Here is a 20,078-nt window from a genome sequence, read left to right on the forward strand (position 1 = left end):
CATCTTAAACAGTAAAGCCTTTCCCAAAGAGCTCAAACCCACCAGACTACCGGTATAATCAGCAGCAAAAGGAAATTACGTGGCAAAGAACCAAGGGAGGGGTCCTGTGCAAGGCATGTGAGCTTTCATATGCTGGACCTCTCTTCCTTGTTCATTGAGAGGGACTGGGCAGGGGAGATGGGGAGAACATCATGGGTGACTGTAAATGCAGTTGCTTTCCCCAAATTCTCCCTCCCTCTGATGGTCATGCGGTGGTCATGGGAACTCACCCCACCTAGTGGACCCAGTCAACCGACAGACCAGAGGACCAGGGACCCCGACTAAACCATCTTCCACGTGTTCATCCTGCATCTCACACGGACCACACGCTCTGCTGAAGGACCACACACTGTGATGCTGAGGGCGGGGGTTTTACAGGAAGAGTCTCCTCAGCACAAGGATGAGAGAGGGCCGGCACTTTCTGAATGCTTATCTTTCTCTGGGCTTTGGATTCATTTCTTTCAACTTCTTTGGAGCCTTTGTGTCACCAGTAATTCCTTCTCACCCTTTCTGCTCAGCCTATAAACATGGTTGTAAAAAGTGAGGGCAGGGAGGACGTTCTCTGAGCTTGTTTCTGCAGAGCCGGGGTCAGGGCTGAGGGGCAGGAGGAGAAGCCTCTGTAGCCCATTTCTCACCTGGCTGCCACCTGCCCAGTCTTCACTCCTTTCTGAGCTCTTACTGTCACGACAGGACCTGCCTATGAAGTTCAACCCACTCTTCTCTGTTCCCATCTGAGAGGCTCCTCTGCCCCATTTGGTACTGCTGGTGAACCAGAGTCACTGCATCTCATCATCATTATTTATCAGCCATGACTGTTTCTGGCTAGTCTTTTCTTCTCTGGATGCTTTTCTTCATCGGCCTCTGGTCCTCTTCTGCCAACCCCTCCCTTAAAAAGTGGTGTGTGTGTGTGTGTGTGTGTGTGTGTGTGCGTGCATGCGCACACGTGTGCGCACACTCTGTGGTTCAGTCGTGTCTGATTCTTTGCAACCGCATGGACTGTAGCCCACCAGGCTCCTCTGCCCATGGGATTCTCCAGGCAAGAATACTGGAGTGGGTTGCCATGCCCTTCTCCAGGGGATCTTCCTCACCCAGGGATTGAACCTGTGTCTCTCGTATCTCCTGCATTAGCAGGCAGATTCTTTACCACTGAGCCTCCAGGGAAGCCCCTGTACTACACTTCATCTTAGCCAAGAAGGCCAAGAAAAAGTGGCACTACCCATAATTTTTGTTTTAGGGTCTTTCCCCCGCTTGTCCTCATTGAACAAGACTTACTTGTTCTTTGGTAATTTCTTCCAGGCCTAAGGCCTTGAATAAAATGTATTATACAGTTGATGACACTCTTCAAATCTTTTATTTCTTACTACGCAAGGATCACCATCACCCAAAACTCTGTTGCAAAGAAATGTCAATCTTCTTTTTTTCTGAAATTCTCCCCCCTTTTCTTTCTTATCTAATAATATCATCGCCATCAACCTCTCATGCAAACCCAAAGCCCTCTGATTTTCCTGGACTCTCTTCTTCTTCCTTCAATCCTTCCTGCATCCTGTCTGCAGGATCACGGCCTCTGCCTCTGAAACCTCTCTCAGATGTGCTCTTTCCAGTCTATTCCCACAGCCTCTGCCCTAGTTTAGGTCCCATCACATCACATTACTAAGTTGCTGAATCTCATCCCAAAATATCCACCGAGTATGTCACATCCCAGTTTAAAGCTCCCACGGCTCATGGTGGTCTCCAGATGCACTGCTCCGACTTCCCCTTCTGGCCCCTCACTACACTCACTCCTCGTCTATGGAATATTATCACACTTGGATCATGACTCTGTGATTCCAACTGTCTCAGTCTGTTTCTCTGCGAAACAGAAACTCCCTACAGGACAGGAACAAGGTCACATTTATCTTTCTATTCTCAATGCCCAACACAGTTATTGTTCAGTCACTCAGTTGTGTCCCACTCTCTGCGACCCCGTGGACTGCAGCACACCAGGTTTCCCTGTCCTCCACCATCTCCCAGAGTTTGCTCAATCTCGAGTCCATTGAGTCGGTGATGCCATACAATCATCTCTGTCATCCCCTTCTTCTCCTGCCCTCAATCTTTCCCAGCATCAGGGTCTTTTCCCACGAGTCGGCTCTTCACATCAGGTGGCCAAAGTATTGGAGCTTCAGCTTCAGCATCAGTCCTTCCAATGAATATTCAGGGTTGTGAATATTCACACTTCAGTAGTGTCTGACTCTTTGCAACCCTTTGGAATGTAGCCCACCAGGCTCCTCTGTCCAAGGGATGCTCCAGGCAAGAATACTGGAGTGGGTTGCCATGCTCTCTTCCAGGGGATCTTCGTGACCCAGGGATCAAACCAGAGTCTCTTATGTCTCCTGCATTGGCAGGCGTGTTCTTTGCCACTAGTACCACCTGGGAAGCTGGCCCAACACAGTTCTTGGCAATAAACAGATGCTCACTTAATAAATGCTCCATAAATCAAATATATCTTGGTCATAACATGCAGTCTTAAGGAAATATAAAAACTTACTTTAATTTCATGTATTTGTATGAAAAGCTTGTAGATTATTTCAGTCTTCAAATACAAGTTTGACTCTATATTTACATTAAACACAATTGCCTGCTTTATAGTCTGATTCTTTAAACTTTTGAGAACAAAACTGATACATAACATTATATTAGCTTCAGATGTACAACATAACGTTTTGATATTTGGACATTTTGTGAAATGACTACCATATAAGGCAAATTAATTATCCATCACTGCAGAGTTACAATCTTGTTTTCTTATGATAAGAACTTCTAAGATCTATTCTACCAGCAATTTCAAATATACAATATAGCATTATGAACTACTGTAACCATTATACTCCATATAGTGATGCTTGAAATTGCATTTTCCACCCGTGGAGAAGTTGATTTCGAAGACAGGAGGTAATTCTATACTCTACCAGAAAATGTAGAGGCTAGATGAGCTGAAATCAGGGCTTGGACTACTTCCATTATATTAACTACTTTAATTAGAAATTGGACATATATATTATCTGTTATGAGATAATAGCAGATATTTACTATGTATTATGTGGAAAAGACCCTGATGCTGGAAAGACTGAAGGCAAAAGGGTGTGGCAGAGGGTAAGACTGTTAGATGGCATCACCGACATGATGGCATCAAAGGACACGAATGTGAGCAAACTTCAAGAGACAGTGGAGGACAGAGGAGCCTGGTATGCTGCAGTCCATGGGATCACAAAGAGTCAGACATGACTTAGCAACCGAACAAGTACAATGTTGGCAAGAAATAGATACGGAACCACTAAGGAGGCTGTAGTTAATCATGGATATTTCTGCCTAAGGAGCAAAGATTAGTTAACAATTCTGATTCTTTCATTAGTCTTTCTGATTGAAAAACAAAAGAGGAGAAATGTATCAGGCTACTGAACTTGCACAATTTACACCCAGTTTTGCTTGCTCTAATCTTTCTTATACTTTGAAGCACACTACCTCTATGTTATTCCCTTTAGGATGCTATCAGATTTGGAGGACAAAGAGGATGCAGAGACAGCACAACAGGACAGATGGGGAAGAAATCTATTCTTTATTCACAAAGAGGTTTAGCAACTAAGTTTCTTTTCTACCACAGCACAAAAAAACACAAAACATTATTCATGAATCCTGCTTTTACATTAAAACATGCAAAAGGAAAAAATCATTCAATTAATGTATGCAGTGGGGAAAAATTAGAACAAAACAATAAAAAGGGAAGATAAGATTGTATGCACTACTGTTTTTTGGACAAACCTACAATAAATTCTCTTAGGCAGTTAGCTATAACTCACTATGTCCTGCCAAGTTCCAAACATGTGAGCAGGGGATTTAAACTTCTGTTTGATCATTTTTTTGTCTTTCACATTCATTAATCTTATCAGAAAAGTCTTAAAACCTCTTGGTTTAGGATTAAATACACAAACTTTTATTTTTTATTTTATTATTAAATATTTTACAAATAGAGTTGCTGTTGTTTAGTCGTTAAGTCACGTCTGACTCTTTGAGACCCCGTGGACTGTAGCCCGCCAGGCTCCTCTGTACATGGGGTTTCCTAGGTAAGAATACTGGAGTAGATTGCCATTTCCTTCTCCAGGGGAGCTTCCTGACCCAGGATAGAACCCACTTCTGCATTGACAGGCGGCTTCTTTACCACTGAGCCACTACGGTAACACACAAATAGAGTCCATGGGTGCAAATAACTATGTAATTATGAATTTTCATTTTTGAACTCTTCTTAAAGATTTATATCACATACTTTTATTGACTATCTACTGTCACAAAGTTATCCTAATAAAGCTGCTGACCAGGTAAATTTCTACTAAAAAAAATTTAGAAAAATGTTCTGTTGGTTCTTTGGTAACTTTCTTCCCAACGTACATGCAAATTGGGGTCTACTTACCTCTCCTGGCCGGATCTTAATGTAAAAGTTGTTCCGTTTGTATGAAATTTTTAGAACCTTTGGCCAAGCAAATCTGTTGATGCGAAGTCGGTCACGATATATCAACAAACCACTTGCACACACTCCTAACATGATGTCGACTCCTTCAGAATCCTGAAAAACAGCAGCGAGAAACAAGGAATGGTAATGAAGGAGTCCTAGGCTTATCAGGTATCAAAGTATATTTTAAATTAAATGCAATTGCATCATGTGATACATGGCACAAGAATAAAGAGATCAGTGAATGATAACAGAGGCCTAAATTAGATTAAAAAACATGCTACCTTTTAGAATACAAAGTTAGAATATCAAAGCCATAGAGAAAAATAATAATGCATCTACAAAAAATGGTCATCTAGAAAAACAGTTAAAATGTAATATGTGTCTATGTATTGCTGAATCCCTTGGCTGTTTGGGCTTCCCTGGTGGCTCAGCTGGTAAGGAATCCACCTGCAATGCAGGAGACCTGGATTCGATCCCTGGATTGGGAAGATCCCCTGGAAAATGGTAAGGCTACTCACTCCAGTATTCTGGCCTGGAGAATTCCACAGACTGCATAGTTCATGGGGTCACAAAGAGTCGGACATGACTGAGCAACTTTCGCTTTAAATTTGGCTGTTCAGCTGAAACTATCAACATTGTTAATCGGCTGTACTCCAATACAAAAGAGAAGATTAAAAAAAAAAAAAAAATGAAGCAATCCCACTGCTGGGCATACACACTGAGGAAACCAGAAGGGAAAGAGACACGTGTACCCCAATATTCATTGCAGCACTGTTTATAATAGCCAGGACATGGAAGCAACCTAGATGTCCATCAGCAGATGAATGGATAAGAAAGCTGTGGTACATATACACAATGGAGTATTACTCAGCCATTAAAAAGAATACATTTGAATCAGTTCTAATGAGGTGGATGAAACTGGAGCCTATTATACAGAGTGAAGTAAGCCAGAAGGAAAAACACCAATACAGTATACTAACGCATATATATGGAATTTAGAAAGATGGTAACAATAACCCTGTATACGAGACAGCAAAAGAGACACTGATGTATAGAACAGTCTTTTGGACTCTGTGGGAGAGGGAGAGAGTGGGATGATTTGGGAGAATGGCATTGAAACATGTATAATATCATGTATGAAACGAGTCGCCAGTCCAGGTTCGATGCATGATACTGGATGCTTGGAGCTGGTGCAATGGGACGACCCAGAGGGAGGGTATGGGGAGGGAAGAGGGAGGAGGGTTCAGGATGGGGAACACATGTATACCTGTGGCGGATTCATTTCGATATTTGGCAAAACCAATACAATATTATAAAGTTTAAAAATAAAATAAAATTAAAATTGCAAAAAAAAAAAAAATGAAGGATGAGCAACTCATCTATTTCCGTTTATGGCTGGGTACACTATTTAAGCCTCCAGGTTGGAACCTATAAAAGGCTTGTCTGTAGCTCTGATTTAAGTATGAAAAATACTTCAGCCATTTAAAACACATTACCACTAAATAATAGCCTTGTGATGAAGATACTCATTGCTATGGAGATCTGTTAGTGGAGACTCTATTCACCCAGGTATCCTGGACTTATGATGTCCATACTGCACATAGAGGAGGTCATCCAGGTGAAGGTGTGTTAATTGCAGTGGTGTTCAGAGCCTGGGTTCTCATCACTGGGTGCCAGGTCTGGCCGGACCACTTTACATACATTACTAATCTTCACTAGCATTTTTCTGAGCTAGTTGCTCTTATTATTCCCACTTTACAGGCAAGAAGACCAAGGCACAGATAGGTTAGCTGTCCATCCCAGCTGAACATGGGCAGCCTGTTTCCAGGGGCAGGACTTAACTAATATGGACACTAGCAGACAGGCCCCATCCTTTCCTTTGAGTGTTTTGGGGTTTGTTGCTTTAAAAAGAGCCTTGATTTTTTAATATATCATTATAAAATTTGAGTATAAAATAATTTTTTAAAGTGTGCACCTCCTCCCCAACAGGCCCCCAACACACACTCACCGCCCAGTCGTACTCTTAATCACTTGGTTCCCAGACAAAAAATATAGATGCACTTAATATATATGTATAGGTTTGTTCTTAACAGATTTTTTTGATACGGATCGTTTTTAAAGTATTTTATTGAATTTGTTACATTATTGCTTTTCTCTGCAAGGTATGTGGGGATCTAGCTCCCCGAGCAGGAACTGAACCTACATTCCCTGCATTGGAAGGTGAAATCTTAACCACTGGGCCACCAGGGAAGTCCTAGGCCTCTTTTTTTTTTTTTTTTTTTAACAAAATGGGGATTGTGCTGTATTTGCAACTTGCTTTAGCTACCTGCATCCTACATCTTTAGGTCACTTCCTAGGGAGGTGTGATGAGGGGTCCCGGGGGTCATCAGAGATGTTATGTGAAGCTCAGAAGACGCCCCATGACCCGTTTGTGTCCCTTCAACGTTGTGTTCAGGTGAGATCAGGGTAAAGTGAGTATCAGCGGTGTCCTACGTGGGCTAAGGACAAAGTTCAGAAGGCGGGGCTGTGTGTGAGGCGGAGCCCCCCACCCGTTTCTCACTGGTTGTTGGAAAAAGGGTCACGGAGAGGCAAAGCTGAGGTCTGGGGACATGTCATTGTCAGGGCTGTCTCACTTTGAGTCACTGCAGCCCCAGCAAAGTGGGGAGAGAGACACAAAAGAACCCAAACAGGGGCTTCTGACTCATCCGTATGGGGGTGGGTGGACTGACGTCCTAAATCTCGCCAGTACAAAGCACAGGAGGAACATTTCCAGAGTCAAAAATAAGTATTCTGGTCCCTCTCTGGGCATGGTGAGGTTACACATACAATCTAATTGACTTAAAATGAAACATTTCTCCTTGGAAACGTATTGCTCCATTAGACACGACCTCACTCTAGAGAGATGGAAGGAATTGACGGCAGGATATGACGACGTAATCAGATTTCAGGGGAATTCAGAGACCAGAGACCACCCACCATTTATCAAGGGCTGTAATTGTAAGAGCAATTTACAGAGCTGTCACCTGACACTGGATGTAGCGGGCACGGTGGATGCTTAGATCCAGATGATCTGCTCTCGGGACCACCCAGGTGACCCCTCAGGCCTCAAGCAGATGTGTGTACGTGAGCAGGGCTGCTGGAATAAGGTCTCCTGAGTCACGGTCTTTGTGATGAAGAACTAGTAGGAAACACGCCTTTGGACGTTTACAACCTCTTCTATTATTATGTTTCATATCACTCATGAGTGTCCTTGAACCATGAGAAGGTGGGAAACTATTTGTGGGGCCTTCAACACACTCACTTCTCCTGTGGCCCCCTATCATTACTGCGGCCAGCACACCCCAGGCAAATGTGCTGCCCCAAACTCCCCTTCCTCCTCCTCCTCCTTCCCCTGACCCAGGCTGGGGAAGAACCTGCTCTGTTTATCTCAGTGACCTACATGCTCAGCACGGCACCTGCCTAGCACATGTTAAGCTACTACGGATGGGTTGGAAGAAAAAGCAAATGAGGAAAGAAAATGTCAGGAATAAGCAGGGCTTAAAACTGGATGAATGTTTCCATTTCATTAAAGACACAGCAACCAAAAAATGGATTATTATTTTTTCTTTTGAACTTTTTGTTTTGGGGTAAAGCCAATTAATAATGCTGTGATAGTTTCAGGTGAAGTGGGAAGAGACTCAGCCATACATACACATGTATCTATTCTCCCCCAAACCCCACCCCTCATCCAGGCTGCCACATAAGGAACAGAGTTCCATGTGCTATATAATAGGTTCTTGTTGGTTAAAAAAAGGATACTTTTGATATCTATCTAGGGGCTTCCCTTGTGGCTCAGCTGGTTTAGAATCTGCCTGCAATGTGGGAGACCTGGGTTCGATCCCTGGGTTGGGAAGATCCCCTGGAGAAGGGAAAGGCTACCCACTCCAGTATTCTGGCCTGGAGAATTCCGTGGACTGTATAGTCCATGGGGTTGCAAAGAGTCAGACACGACTGAGTGACTTTCACTTTCACTTTGATATCTAGGTTTCTGCTGCAGCCCATAGCATCTAGCAGTAACTTGACAAACTGTATTGAAAGCTATAACCATGTGTTTGGGGACATGTGTTTAGCAGGGAGCATTGACGGAAGACCTGGACAGTCTCAGCCTGTCCCAATTAAAATAAACAAACCTACTATCCCTCAATCTAAAAGCACTGTTCCAACTTCCCCATCCTTTATTATCTCCTGGTCCACAGGATATCCAATATGGATTTATATCTACATTTCCGAATCTTGTATGAAATAAACGCCTCTGACAGAGCCTTTAGAGTGATATTAAACGACCAACAAGCAGAGACAGTCTTCTTCAGGAGAAAAACAAAGTATTAAGAACAGGTTTTTCCAAAACAAGGGACCTTCACCTAATGTAGGTTATTTATTCTTCATGGAGAGCTGTTGAGTCCAAGATCACAGTTCAGAATTTCTAACTAGGTGTTAAAACTCAGGGCCTTTCAATACTATCCACAGCAGAGAAGCATCTCACTTATAACCGGAAATTAGCTTTAATGTAATTCAGTAAATTTCCTCCTTGAAATGATGGAGGGCAGTTGCAGCAGAAAATGAAGCCCATAACCACATCATTTGTTATACTTAGCATTCAGATGAAATCCTATCACAGGCGGCACTGCCACTTCCTTAATTCTTTCTTTTTTAATTGGCCTAATTTCAAATCACATTATCGAATGAAAAACCAGCTATCTATTTTAATTTAGTCGTTAAAGCCATGTTAAGTGGCTTCGTTTTTCCCGATAGGAACAGTGACACATCCTGAGCTGCCCTTCTCCTAAACAGAGGCCCATATCTTTCATTTATTTATTCTCCCTGGGTAGTGAGTGAGTCATCGTATGTATCAAAAATAGCTTTTGATTCACTCCAATTTCCAAGCTACCTTCATTTTTGTCTTGTTTCTTTATCTTTTGGCCATGCAGGGGAAAACTCTGAGAAAAACAATCTAAGTGTGTGTCCTTATTTTCTTTTTCAATTCCTCATTCTACCTTATAGCTGACATAAAACTATAAAACGCTACGTGATCTGAGTGCCAACTAAGTGAAAACCTGTAATAATTAACTGGCAAGTAAACAGAGCTACACCTGCTGTTGTAATTACACACAAATGTCAGCGCTCTTGGCTCTGCTGTACCAGCATTCCCCGGTGAAGGCCCAGCCAAGTCTCAGAGATCCTGCTCGTACTGGAGCTTTTGGGCCTCAGAAGTTGCTCATCCTGAGTGATGTACAAATGATGCACAGACAAACCCAGTCAGAACGGCACTCATTTGCTCACTATTATCTTGTCCAAACTCATTCTAAACCCATCAGCTTTCCAAATGCAGCATCAACAGAAAGTACAGATCATGTATTTCCCCTCCCAGGGGTCCCCAGCGTTGTTGAGATGTTTGCCTGAACAGAGCCTGCCAAAACCCTCTTCACTTACTGGCCCCAAACTTGACTGTATAAGACGCTCGCTTGCCTGGCAGCCTGTTGCGTGCACATTCTTGTGAGGTCTGGACCGTGAGACCATACCACTCCGTGCACCGGAAGTCAAGGCATGTCCCCACCCAGGAGGACGTCACTGTATCAGTCCAAGTCAGAAGCAGCTGCCCCTCAATTTCAAGCATGGATCTCTTCAACACTGCTGAAGGACCAGAATCTATCTCTAAGAGCCTAACACATCTTCTATGCTTTGATGATACAAGATTTCAGGAAAGCCTCTGCTTCCACGGCACTTCTATTCATAGCTGTTAGATAACAGACTAACATTCCAATGCTCACTCTCTCACTGTTGAAAAATACAAAGATTCCAGAAGTGTGACAGGGAGTAAAAGCAGCTAGTACTTTCTCCCCAACCTTAACCTGCCTACCTTTCAACCCCAACTTCTCTCTTCCTGAGATCCTGGAATCAAGATAGAGCCTCAACAACTCACCCAGTGACTTAGCCTGGCTGGCTAACTTTACTTGAACTCCAAAATAATCCTCTTATTTCAAAGCACTGATTCTTTGTCACAGCATCTAAACCTTATGAAAGTAAAAGCGTTAGCAGCTCAGTCGTGTCCGACTCTGTGATTCCACAGACTGTAGCCTCTGTCCATGGAATTCTCCAGGCAAGAATACTTGAATGGGTTGCCATTCCCTTCTCCAGGGGATCTTCCCAACCCAGGGATCGAACCCAGGTCTCCTGCGTTGCAGGAAGATTCTTTACCATTTGAGCCACCAGGGAAGCCTAAACTTTACAGACAGTTTTAAAAATTTAACAAGAATTTACTGACTGCCTGGTGGATGTCCAGAACAAGGGTATACATAGCAATTTAGCACACAATATTTGTGACAACCGGGCCTTGTACACACTTCCATGAAATCAGAAAGTCTGGAGTGTTAAAGTGTATACCTTGGCATGGTGTAAATCGACCCCATACATGGAGAGTTTTTTGGCGTTTTCCAAAAAATGCATCTCTGCTTCTGCTGGCGTCATTCCTCTGATAAGAAATGAAAAGTATTAATTACAATACTGTTTCTTTTTTTTTTTAACAAACCTGGTGAAAGATAGTGTTAGTTGCTCAGTCGTGTCCAACTCTTTGTGATCCCATGGACTGCAGCCCACCAGGCTCCTCCGTTCATGGAATTCTCTAGGCAAGAATACCACAGTGGGTTGCCATTTCCTTCTCCAGGGGATCTTTCTGACCCAGGGATGGAACCTGGGTCTTCCTCATTGCAGACGGATTCTTTACTGTCTGAGCCACCAGGGAAGCCTTTGAACCTGGTGGGGCTGTAATATTTCCCACTTAGCTCACATGCAAGTTCCCACAGAGACACTGATTTGTGCTCTAACGGAGGTAGGGTGCGGGGGAGAATATCAGAAAAATGACTTTTAGCTGAAACAGCACAAGGACATCCCAAGTGGGAGTGGAACCACCAACCACCCAGAATGTATCAGACCCAGAACCTCACTCCACTGTGTCCCATCCTCAAGCCATTAACCTGGAGGTCCCAGGAGAAGCAGGCAGTGCAGGGGATGCCCACCCACCGAGCACAGCTCAGACAAGATGCTCTCCGGGCCCCTGCCGCTCACCTGTGGCTCTTGTGCAGCTCGATGACCTTGTCTTCCAGTTCTTTCGTGTGGTTTGGGGCGAAGCGGAACTCGCTGATATAGTCGCTGCCACACTCGTCCGGGTCGTAGTCACCCAGTTCCGACTGCACGGTGTAGGAGCCCAGCAGGGCCAGCGTGACAAAGGAGCAGGGCAGCCTGCCGGACACGATGTCGTCACGCAGCTGCAAGCAGAGGTAGTACCTTCCGGGGGCCAGAGGGCGGGTGGAAAGCCAGAGTTAGGAGACCGGAAAGGAGCCCGCACAGTCCCAGGCGGGCAGCAGGCAACTTCTCCCCGTGCAACGACCCGCTGGGACACTCTGTCCAGCATCTCTATTTGGATCTCCACGCCAAGGGAAGACATACTTGGCCACAAAATGTAATATTTAAGGGCATCTAGTGGCAACTCCACGTTTGTCATCAAACATAGATGCGTTCATGATGCACAGGGTAAAGGAAACCTACAGACTGTCCCTCTAACATTAAGGTAATGCTGAAGGTCAAACTCTCTGGGTAGGGGGAAGGCAATTCTAATATTAAAACAGTGCTCTTAAATATAATGATGAGACCCCAAAGCCTAAAGGAAGACTCATTTTGCTATCTAGATGAAAGGTCCTGCCATGGGACCAAGATAAACCGTGGCTGTGCCATCACAAACATGGCTTGCCACCTCCTGCATCCTGAAATGAGGGTCTCTTTACAGTGGATGCCTTCTCCTGTGTTAAAGTCTCATTTTTTAAAATGAAGATAACTTAAACTGTTATGAAGACTTTGAAGAATTTGTACTTAAAATCTCTTCACTAAAAGTAAACAATTTTAAATTGGGGGAATCCAGAACACCTTCTGTATAATTTTGCCAATATTAAATATCTCCATTAATAGTTGACTTTTATCTTCTGTTATTTTGCTTCTAAAAGTTATGGATATAATACTAATTGGAGAAGACTCCACAGTAAATGGAAACATTGACGAATTTTAATGATACTCTTCACGGCCCAGAATATGAGTATAAATGATAAAATATACCTTGCACTTTTCACATAAAAAACAAACTGCTGAAGCTGAGGGCTATGATTAAGTCTTAAGGTCCCCTCGCAATATGGCTTTTAAAGGTGATGATATAAATGCTGTGTAATCTAGATACAAAGATTTCTACAAATTTCACAGGTTCTAGTCAGTTAGACAGCATCACCGACTCAATGGACATGAATTTAAGCAAACTCCAGGAGAGAGTAGAGGACACAGGAGCCTGGCGTGCTGCCATCCGTGGGGTCACAAAGAGTTGAACAGGACTTAGCGACTGAACAACAACAAACATGACATAAATAGAAAGGAATCATGTACTAGATTTCATATCCAAGTATATACAGGCTGTCTAACCACAAATTAGCCACAAATTAGCTGTATAGCCACAACATTACTAGAAAGTATATATAAATAAGAAATTATAAATTGTTCTTTGATTTAATGTACATATAAAAGAAATCTTCTGGAACTAGTTTTTCCTCTTCTCTGACATGTCTACTGGAATTATTTTTCATCATAGCAAGTGACTGAAACTTTTGAGTAATTTCTCTTTCCTGAAAAGCTTGCCAAGAAGGATGTACAGCTACACTGTACAGTATCACTCTGACTGCTTATAAATTTACTACAAAACACAGTAGAAGACCTGGGATTCCAAAGCAGAAAGCACTTGAAGAGGCCTAAAAAGACATGCAGCAAACCCAGGATCACTTCATAAAGAGATTCTTCCTTACACTCAAAGCTCAGCCACCGGGCCAGACCGATATTCCTTTCTTAACGTTCTTTCCCCAAAACAAATGAATCATTTTCCTCGTATACAGAAGGCATGGAAGGTAAACTCTTAAATGTGCATGTGTTTATGTATATTTGTGTGTGTGTGCATGCCTGTGTGTACACATACACAAATACACAAAACAGCCACCAACGTATCAGACTGGTTATATACAAAGGCATACGCATCTGAAGACACATTTCCAAGTTTTAAAGCAGGAGCACCAGGAGTTGCCATATTATTTCAGGCTGAATCCCATCCAATTTGACTGCAGTGGGAGGATGACAGCATCTCAATTCCGTGTTTTCCCACCGGGGTCAGGCAGTAGGAAGTATCAGCTTAACACCAAAGATTCAACTGTGAACAGATACCATTCGGCAAATCTTCTTATCAGATGTTTGCTCCCATTCAGCTGTCTTCTGTTCGCCCTTTGGGCGCAGTCGACTAAGAAGCTCACCAGGTGTAAGCCTGCTCCCTTCCCCAGAATTTAAGAGAAGCACAGCCCCCAACATGACTGCCTTTTTCACAGCCAACTTTCAAATACCTGGTGATATCCTCAGAGAGCTGGGCAGGGTCTGGTGGGTAAAATTTCACATTAAACGAAAAGTGCCAAGCACCACCTATGGAGAGGAGAAAAAATTTATAACAAAATTGCAGACAATCCCTTTGTACTTATTATACTAACTGATAGCTAGAGCTGTCTTAACTCTAGGCACTAACTCGCTGACAACTCTGAATCATCCCTGGAAAACGGTGACTTTTCTGTTCAGTGAAATCTGCAGGTAACGCGGCAACTACATTCAATCTCTAATCTCCCCCATTAAATCCTTTACTGGAGCTTCTAACAAGCAAGGAAATTGACTAAATTTGCTCCCTTTCTCAGGGACGAAGGTAAGGTTTGGGAAGAGGGAAAAATAGTAAACGGTACGGAAAGGCCTCAACTGGACAAGACTGGAGCTGGCCGGATCCATCCTCTGAAGTTCTGGGGAGCTCACATACCAACACTGCAGAGATAACCCCGTTTCCCTTGTCTTGTCTGTTTCGTTTCTACAGGTCAGATCCTCTAATAATACATGTCAAGGGACTATTCAAAATATTTTTATTTTACAGGAAAAGTCTGCTGTCATATTAAGGGATGATCTGCTCTATGGGTCATTCGGAAAGCTCTCTTCTTACTCGGGGAAATTTCTGATTAAAGAGACACTGTGGGTATTTTCTGTGCATCCCCAAACCCACCCCTCCTCATCATCCCCTGATCAGGATGGGTCCTCACTGCACGCTGCCATTCCTCTTCCTCTAGCATCTCTTCTGGCCTCTCCAGTGGGGAAGCAGGTCAACCAGACATCAGCTCACGGGTACCTGCTCTTGGGCCAGTCTACACACATATGTGAGACATCATGAGCCTCCCTGAGCTCTGCCTTTGATTCATGCTCTTTGGCTCAGAAGGTAAAGAATCCACCTGCAATGAGGGAGACCCAGGTTTGATCCCTGGGTCAGGAAGATCCCCTGGAGAAAGGCATGGCTGCCGACTCCAGGATTCTTGCCTGGAGAATTCCATGGACAGAGGAGCCTGGCGGGTCACAGTCCACGGGGTCTTAGAGAGTCGGACACAACTGAGCGACTTAACACTTTCACACCTAACCAGGTTTATTACTTTAAATGTGGAAAAAAACACATTTTTTTCCCTACATTTACTCTCTCTGTGGTCACCCTGTCACATGTTTTCCTCTTGCTCTTTCCATTTGACCTTTTAGCGTGGCACATTACTGAGGCCTGGGTGCTCCTGGCTGGGAACTGTTCTCATTTGTTCTCTGCACCCAGTAAGCACAGTGCGAGGGCCTGCTGCTTCTTAATGGCTGCAGAGAAGAGCCTCTGGGTCTCCCAGCTCTGGTGCTGGAGGCCTTTCCTCTGAGCCACACTCTTCCTCTCGCTCTGTGATTCCTGTCCTTGCAGTCCCACCCTTATGCTTCAAACACTTTCCTAGGCTTTCTTTCTTTCTTTATGACTGCTCTGGGTCTTTGCTGCTGCACGTGGGCCTTCTCCAGTTGTGTCGAGCTGGAGCTACTCTCCAGTTGGGGTGCACTGGCTCAGCAGGGGTGGTGCAGGGGCTTAGTTGTTCCTCAGCACGTGGGATCTTCCCGGGCCAGGGATTGAAGGCATGACCCCTGCATTGGCAGGCAGATTCTTTACCACTGAGCCACCAGGGAAGCTCTTTCCTAGACTTCTAACACACCCCATCTCGCCTCCTCATTCCATGACTCCTGGAAGCTCCATTCTCTCCCAGAGTTCTTCCCAAATATTCACAAGAAAAGTGCCAGCATGATAAGTACACGCCAGCTCTAGCCTTTGCATTATTCTCTTGCTTGAGTAGCACATGCTCATGCTGCATAGGTTACCTGTGTTTCTGTCATCAACGGCATGGTCCATTTATTAATTCTGGTTTGTTCTTGACATTATTACTCATATTACATTTAGGTTTCCACCTGGCAGGGATCCCTCTTAAGTTGACTTACAAAGGACTTAGCATGGGACCAGGTATTACTGGGTGTTTCATGTCATTTCTAAACCACCCAGAAAATATTCCCAAAACACCGGCTCTAAGAGTTACAAGTCATAACATATCTGTCAATCAAATATATTCTTAGTGATTATTCTTCCCCCTGTTCTTGAAAAAGTCCTCCTGTTATTCTAAAAATAATCTGGTTTGATTTTACTCTCCTATTGATCCCTGTTCACTTCCTGCTAAAACAGAACACTTGCCAACAGTGAAGTTTACAATGGGAGCTGGCTCACCCCCAAGCAACTGGAATGAAAGCTAATGGATTAGTTATGGGAAATGGATTTATTGCTCTTTTATAATCTTCATCCACTTTAAAGTGAATCCAATGAATCGTTTAGCAATGTAATTAAACAAACTCATAATAAATTCAGGGTAAACACTCTAAGTTGGAAACTAAGAGGTAATAAAAATAGAAGAAAGATATTTCAATGCAAAAATCCTCATTACAGGAAAGTGAGTTTCAAAGGACTGTGGGCCTGAGAAGCATCTGAGGGGCTTGGTAAAAATGTCAATCCCTAGGCTCCACTCTACTCTACTCCATAGCTCTGATCTCCACAAGGAGATCAAACCAGCCCATCCTAAAGGAAATCAACCCTGAATATTCACTAGAAGGACTGATGCTGAAATTGAAGTTCCAATACTCTGGCCACCTTATGCAAAGAGCTGACTCACTGGAAAAGACCCAGACGCTGGGAAAGATTGAGGGCAGCAGGAGAAGGGGGCGGCAGAGGAAGAGATGGTTAGATAGCATCACTGACTCAATGGACATGAATTTGGGCAAACTTCGGGAGATGGTAAAGGACAGAGGAGCCTGGCATGTTGCAGTCCATGGGGTCCCAAAGAGTCAGACACAACTTAGTGACTGAAGAACAACAAGTTCCACTCTCAGAGGTTTTTATTCTGGAGATTTGAAACACAGCCAAGGAACCTATGATTTCAATAAACGCCCTTATGGTTCTCATACAGTTGGTCTTGGGGACCACACTTTGAAAATCACTAATCCTAAGGAATTCATTGGAAGGACTGATGCTGAAGCTGAAGCTCCAATACTCTGGCCACCTGATGTGAAGAACTGACTCATTGGAAAAGACCCTGATGCTGGGAAAGATTGAAGGCAGGAGGAGAAGGGGGCGACAGAGGATGAGATGGTTGGATGGCATCCCTGACTCGATGGACATGAGTCTGAGCAAGCTCTGGGAGTTGGTGATGGACAGGGAAGCCTGGCATGCTGCAGTCCGTGGGTTCTCAAAGAGTCTGAGACACAACTGAGCAACTGAACTGAACTGAAGATTATAACTCAAATGACAATGAGGTCTCATAGGACATTATTTTGAAAAGTGGGAAAGCTTAAAGAAAATACAATCTATACCATAATCAAGGGGGAAAAAATCCAGTGAAATGAGGCATAAAATTTGAAATTAATATGCAAGGCAGATTTAAACTGAAATATACATCCCCATAGAGAGTTTGGTAGGAACAAATCACTGAGAAGCTATGGTTATGCCATAAATAGGCCTGTGATCCTGAATCTGCTCAGATGACTCTGGTTAGAGACTTCACAATTGGAGGAGTCTCAATGCATAAAAATGACATTCTATAACACTGATATAGGCTTTTAAATTACAAATTTATGATAATTAGAAAACTGTGAAACTAAAGAGAATTCATTATTATGCAAAAATTCTAACTTTAGTCTTCTATGCCTGCCAAATCTTAAAATGTCTAAATATACTATGTTTATAGCATAAATGACTATCATATATTCTATATCATAAAATCACTATATTATAAATATACTATATCCTAAAATAGTAGATTCAGAAATTTTAGATCTGTTAGGCATAAAAGATGACTGGAATAAGAATTTTTTTATAAGCACAAACTCTACAGGCTCAGAATTTTCTATTTCTCATAAATTTGTGATTTAAAATCTCTATCAGCTAGATTGCCATTGTCTTGAAAATCTCATGCTAGAGAACTACTGTGGGGCTACAACATAAAAATAATGGAAATATCCTTTTATTATGTGTGTTTAGAAGAGAAGGTGATTGTATAATAATTACATGAGGCCTGATAATACTTTTCTGCCTTGATACTAACAGAATGTAACTTTGGTGGAAAGAAGGTATTTAGTACCCAGGAAACAATGAGAAATATAGATAAAAACACCAAATTCCATTTCCAAAAAAATCCCAATTTTCTGTGCCTCCTTTGTCTGCACGATTATCTCTTGGTTTTATGTTTCTGTCACAAACACTGTCTAATCTACATGAGGAAAATTTGCTTTAAATCTCATGTCTGATTGTCCCTTTAGCTTGTCTCTTAGAAAGAAAGGTAGGACAAAGGATAAATGGGAAATAAAGAGAGAGACAGAGAAAAAAAGAATTCCATTAACAGCAAAAAAAACTACCTGTTAATACATACAGCCTTTCCTGCAACAGTACTATGATTTATCCTTGAACATTTAATAGATTTTCAAAGTGCTTTGTGACTATAAATCACCCAAGTACGAAATAGTATTTTATTAATTAGGTCACTATAAGGAACTTAAATAAAGCACACAAAATGCTAAGACATATTTCAGCACATCTGCTTTTAATAACTCCATAAAAAAGTTCTCAGAACAAATTCATCATCTTAAGTTTTTACTGGACCTCTCTGGATAAAGGTGTGTTTTTATCTACTTATCACACCTGTAGCTTTCCCTGGTTTCAATCCCAATTTATTTCTATCAAACTACTTCATTATCAAGTTTCTTGTTAGTGGTGACACCAAATTCCTCTCAAAAATATGGTAAAGATGTTTTCACTGTACAAATAATTCATCAGGCTCTCTACTATCTGAGGAAAAATTCACTATTTTGAGATATTACCTAGCATTAAACCATTTCAAACTGCTTACTACTAATTACTTTTTATTTGCACCTAGGGTATTTGGAGGTCTCAGCACATTCAAAGGCACTAGAAAGATGTTTCTCTTTTAATAGTAAACTGTTGAAAACTTCAATGGAAATGATGTTCTTATTAATAAACTCGTCTTAAATTTTGTCTCCAAATAGAATCAGTTGCTCTGGAAAATTAAACTAGATTTCATGGACAAAAAAAATGAACTGCTTGAAAAAATTAACTAGTTATTTGAAATTATAAAGTATATCTACCTGTTATCATTTATCCATAGTAAAAAGCAATAGCCACAGAAAAGGGTTAAATAAAAAATTAGTTGTTCTCAACCCCTTACCCCGCAGGGACATTTCTGGGGGGTATTTACTATTAATAACATTCATGCTCTTCCCAAATATCCACATACCTATATACATGCATAACTCTGTCTTGCTGCACCGTACCGCACCGCACGTTGGAGTCTTAGTTCTGAACCCTCACCCCCTGCAGCGGAAGCATGGAGTCTTAGCTACTGGACTGCCAGGGAAGTCCCTATGCATAATTCTGTTTAAACAAATATGATTTATTTCTTTAAGGTCTCACTAATGAGAGCTAAAACTATACTCTATCTCATTCTATTTATTAGCTACCTAGTATTTCAAGGTATGGCTATTTCATGATCGATTTAATCATTTCCTTATACATGGATATTTAAGTTGAAACAGTTTTCTGCTATGCCAATGGTATTACAATGAACTTTCCTACACGTACACATATGTACATACTCCTATCTAACACACACACTGATAACACTTCTACAAGTAAAATTAGGGGTCAAAGAATAAGTACCTTTTAAATTCTAATAAATATTGACAAAAAGTGTCTTCTTAAAGGGTTATATTTCTCCCAATTGAGTACAAAATTGCCAGTGCAGGGAATTATTAAAATTTTAAAATCTTTACTCTGGAAAATTAAACTAGGTTTTATTGATAAAAAATGAACTGCTTGAAAAAATTAACTAGTTATTTGAAACTATAAAGTATATCTTTTACCATTTATCCATAGCAAAAAGCAACAGCTATAGAAAAGGGTTAAAAATTAAAAAAAAAAATCCTCACTCTCAACTGCCTATGCTACAGTGCCATTTTCACTGAATAGGTGAAAAAATGTCTCATTTTAATTAGCAGTTAATTACTACTAAGATTT

At 42.1% G+C, this 20,078-nt stretch overlaps 1 protein-coding gene across 28 annotated transcripts in view; it reads right to left on the bottom strand.

Moving 5' to 3' along the window:
* The window catches only part of EPB41L3 (erythrocyte membrane protein band 4.1 like 3), a 240,242-nt gene that overhangs the window by 37,331 nt on the left and 182,833 nt on the right, over window positions 1-20,078 (bottom strand). For all 28 annotated transcript variants that reach the window (XM_027526373.1, XM_027526369.1, XM_027526360.1 and 25 more), the window contains exons 6-9: window positions 13,978-14,053; window positions 11,624-11,842; window positions 10,943-11,030; window positions 4,481-4,633 (exon numbers count right to left, since the gene is read on the bottom strand). In XM_027526373.1, coding sequence (XP_027382174.1) covers window positions 4,481-4,633; window positions 10,943-11,030; window positions 11,624-11,842; window positions 13,978-14,053 — 536 coding nt within the window. The remainder of the gene's footprint in view (window positions 1-4,480; window positions 4,634-10,942; window positions 11,031-11,623; window positions 11,843-13,977; window positions 14,054-20,078) is intronic.

This window comes from Bos indicus x Bos taurus, chromosome 24 (assembly GCF_003369695.1).
Source record: "Bos indicus x Bos taurus breed Angus x Brahman F1 hybrid chromosome 24, Bos_hybrid_MaternalHap_v2.0, whole genome shotgun sequence".
In the NCBI taxonomy this organism is placed as follows: Eukaryota; Metazoa; Chordata; class Mammalia; order Artiodactyla; family Bovidae; genus Bos; species Bos indicus x Bos taurus.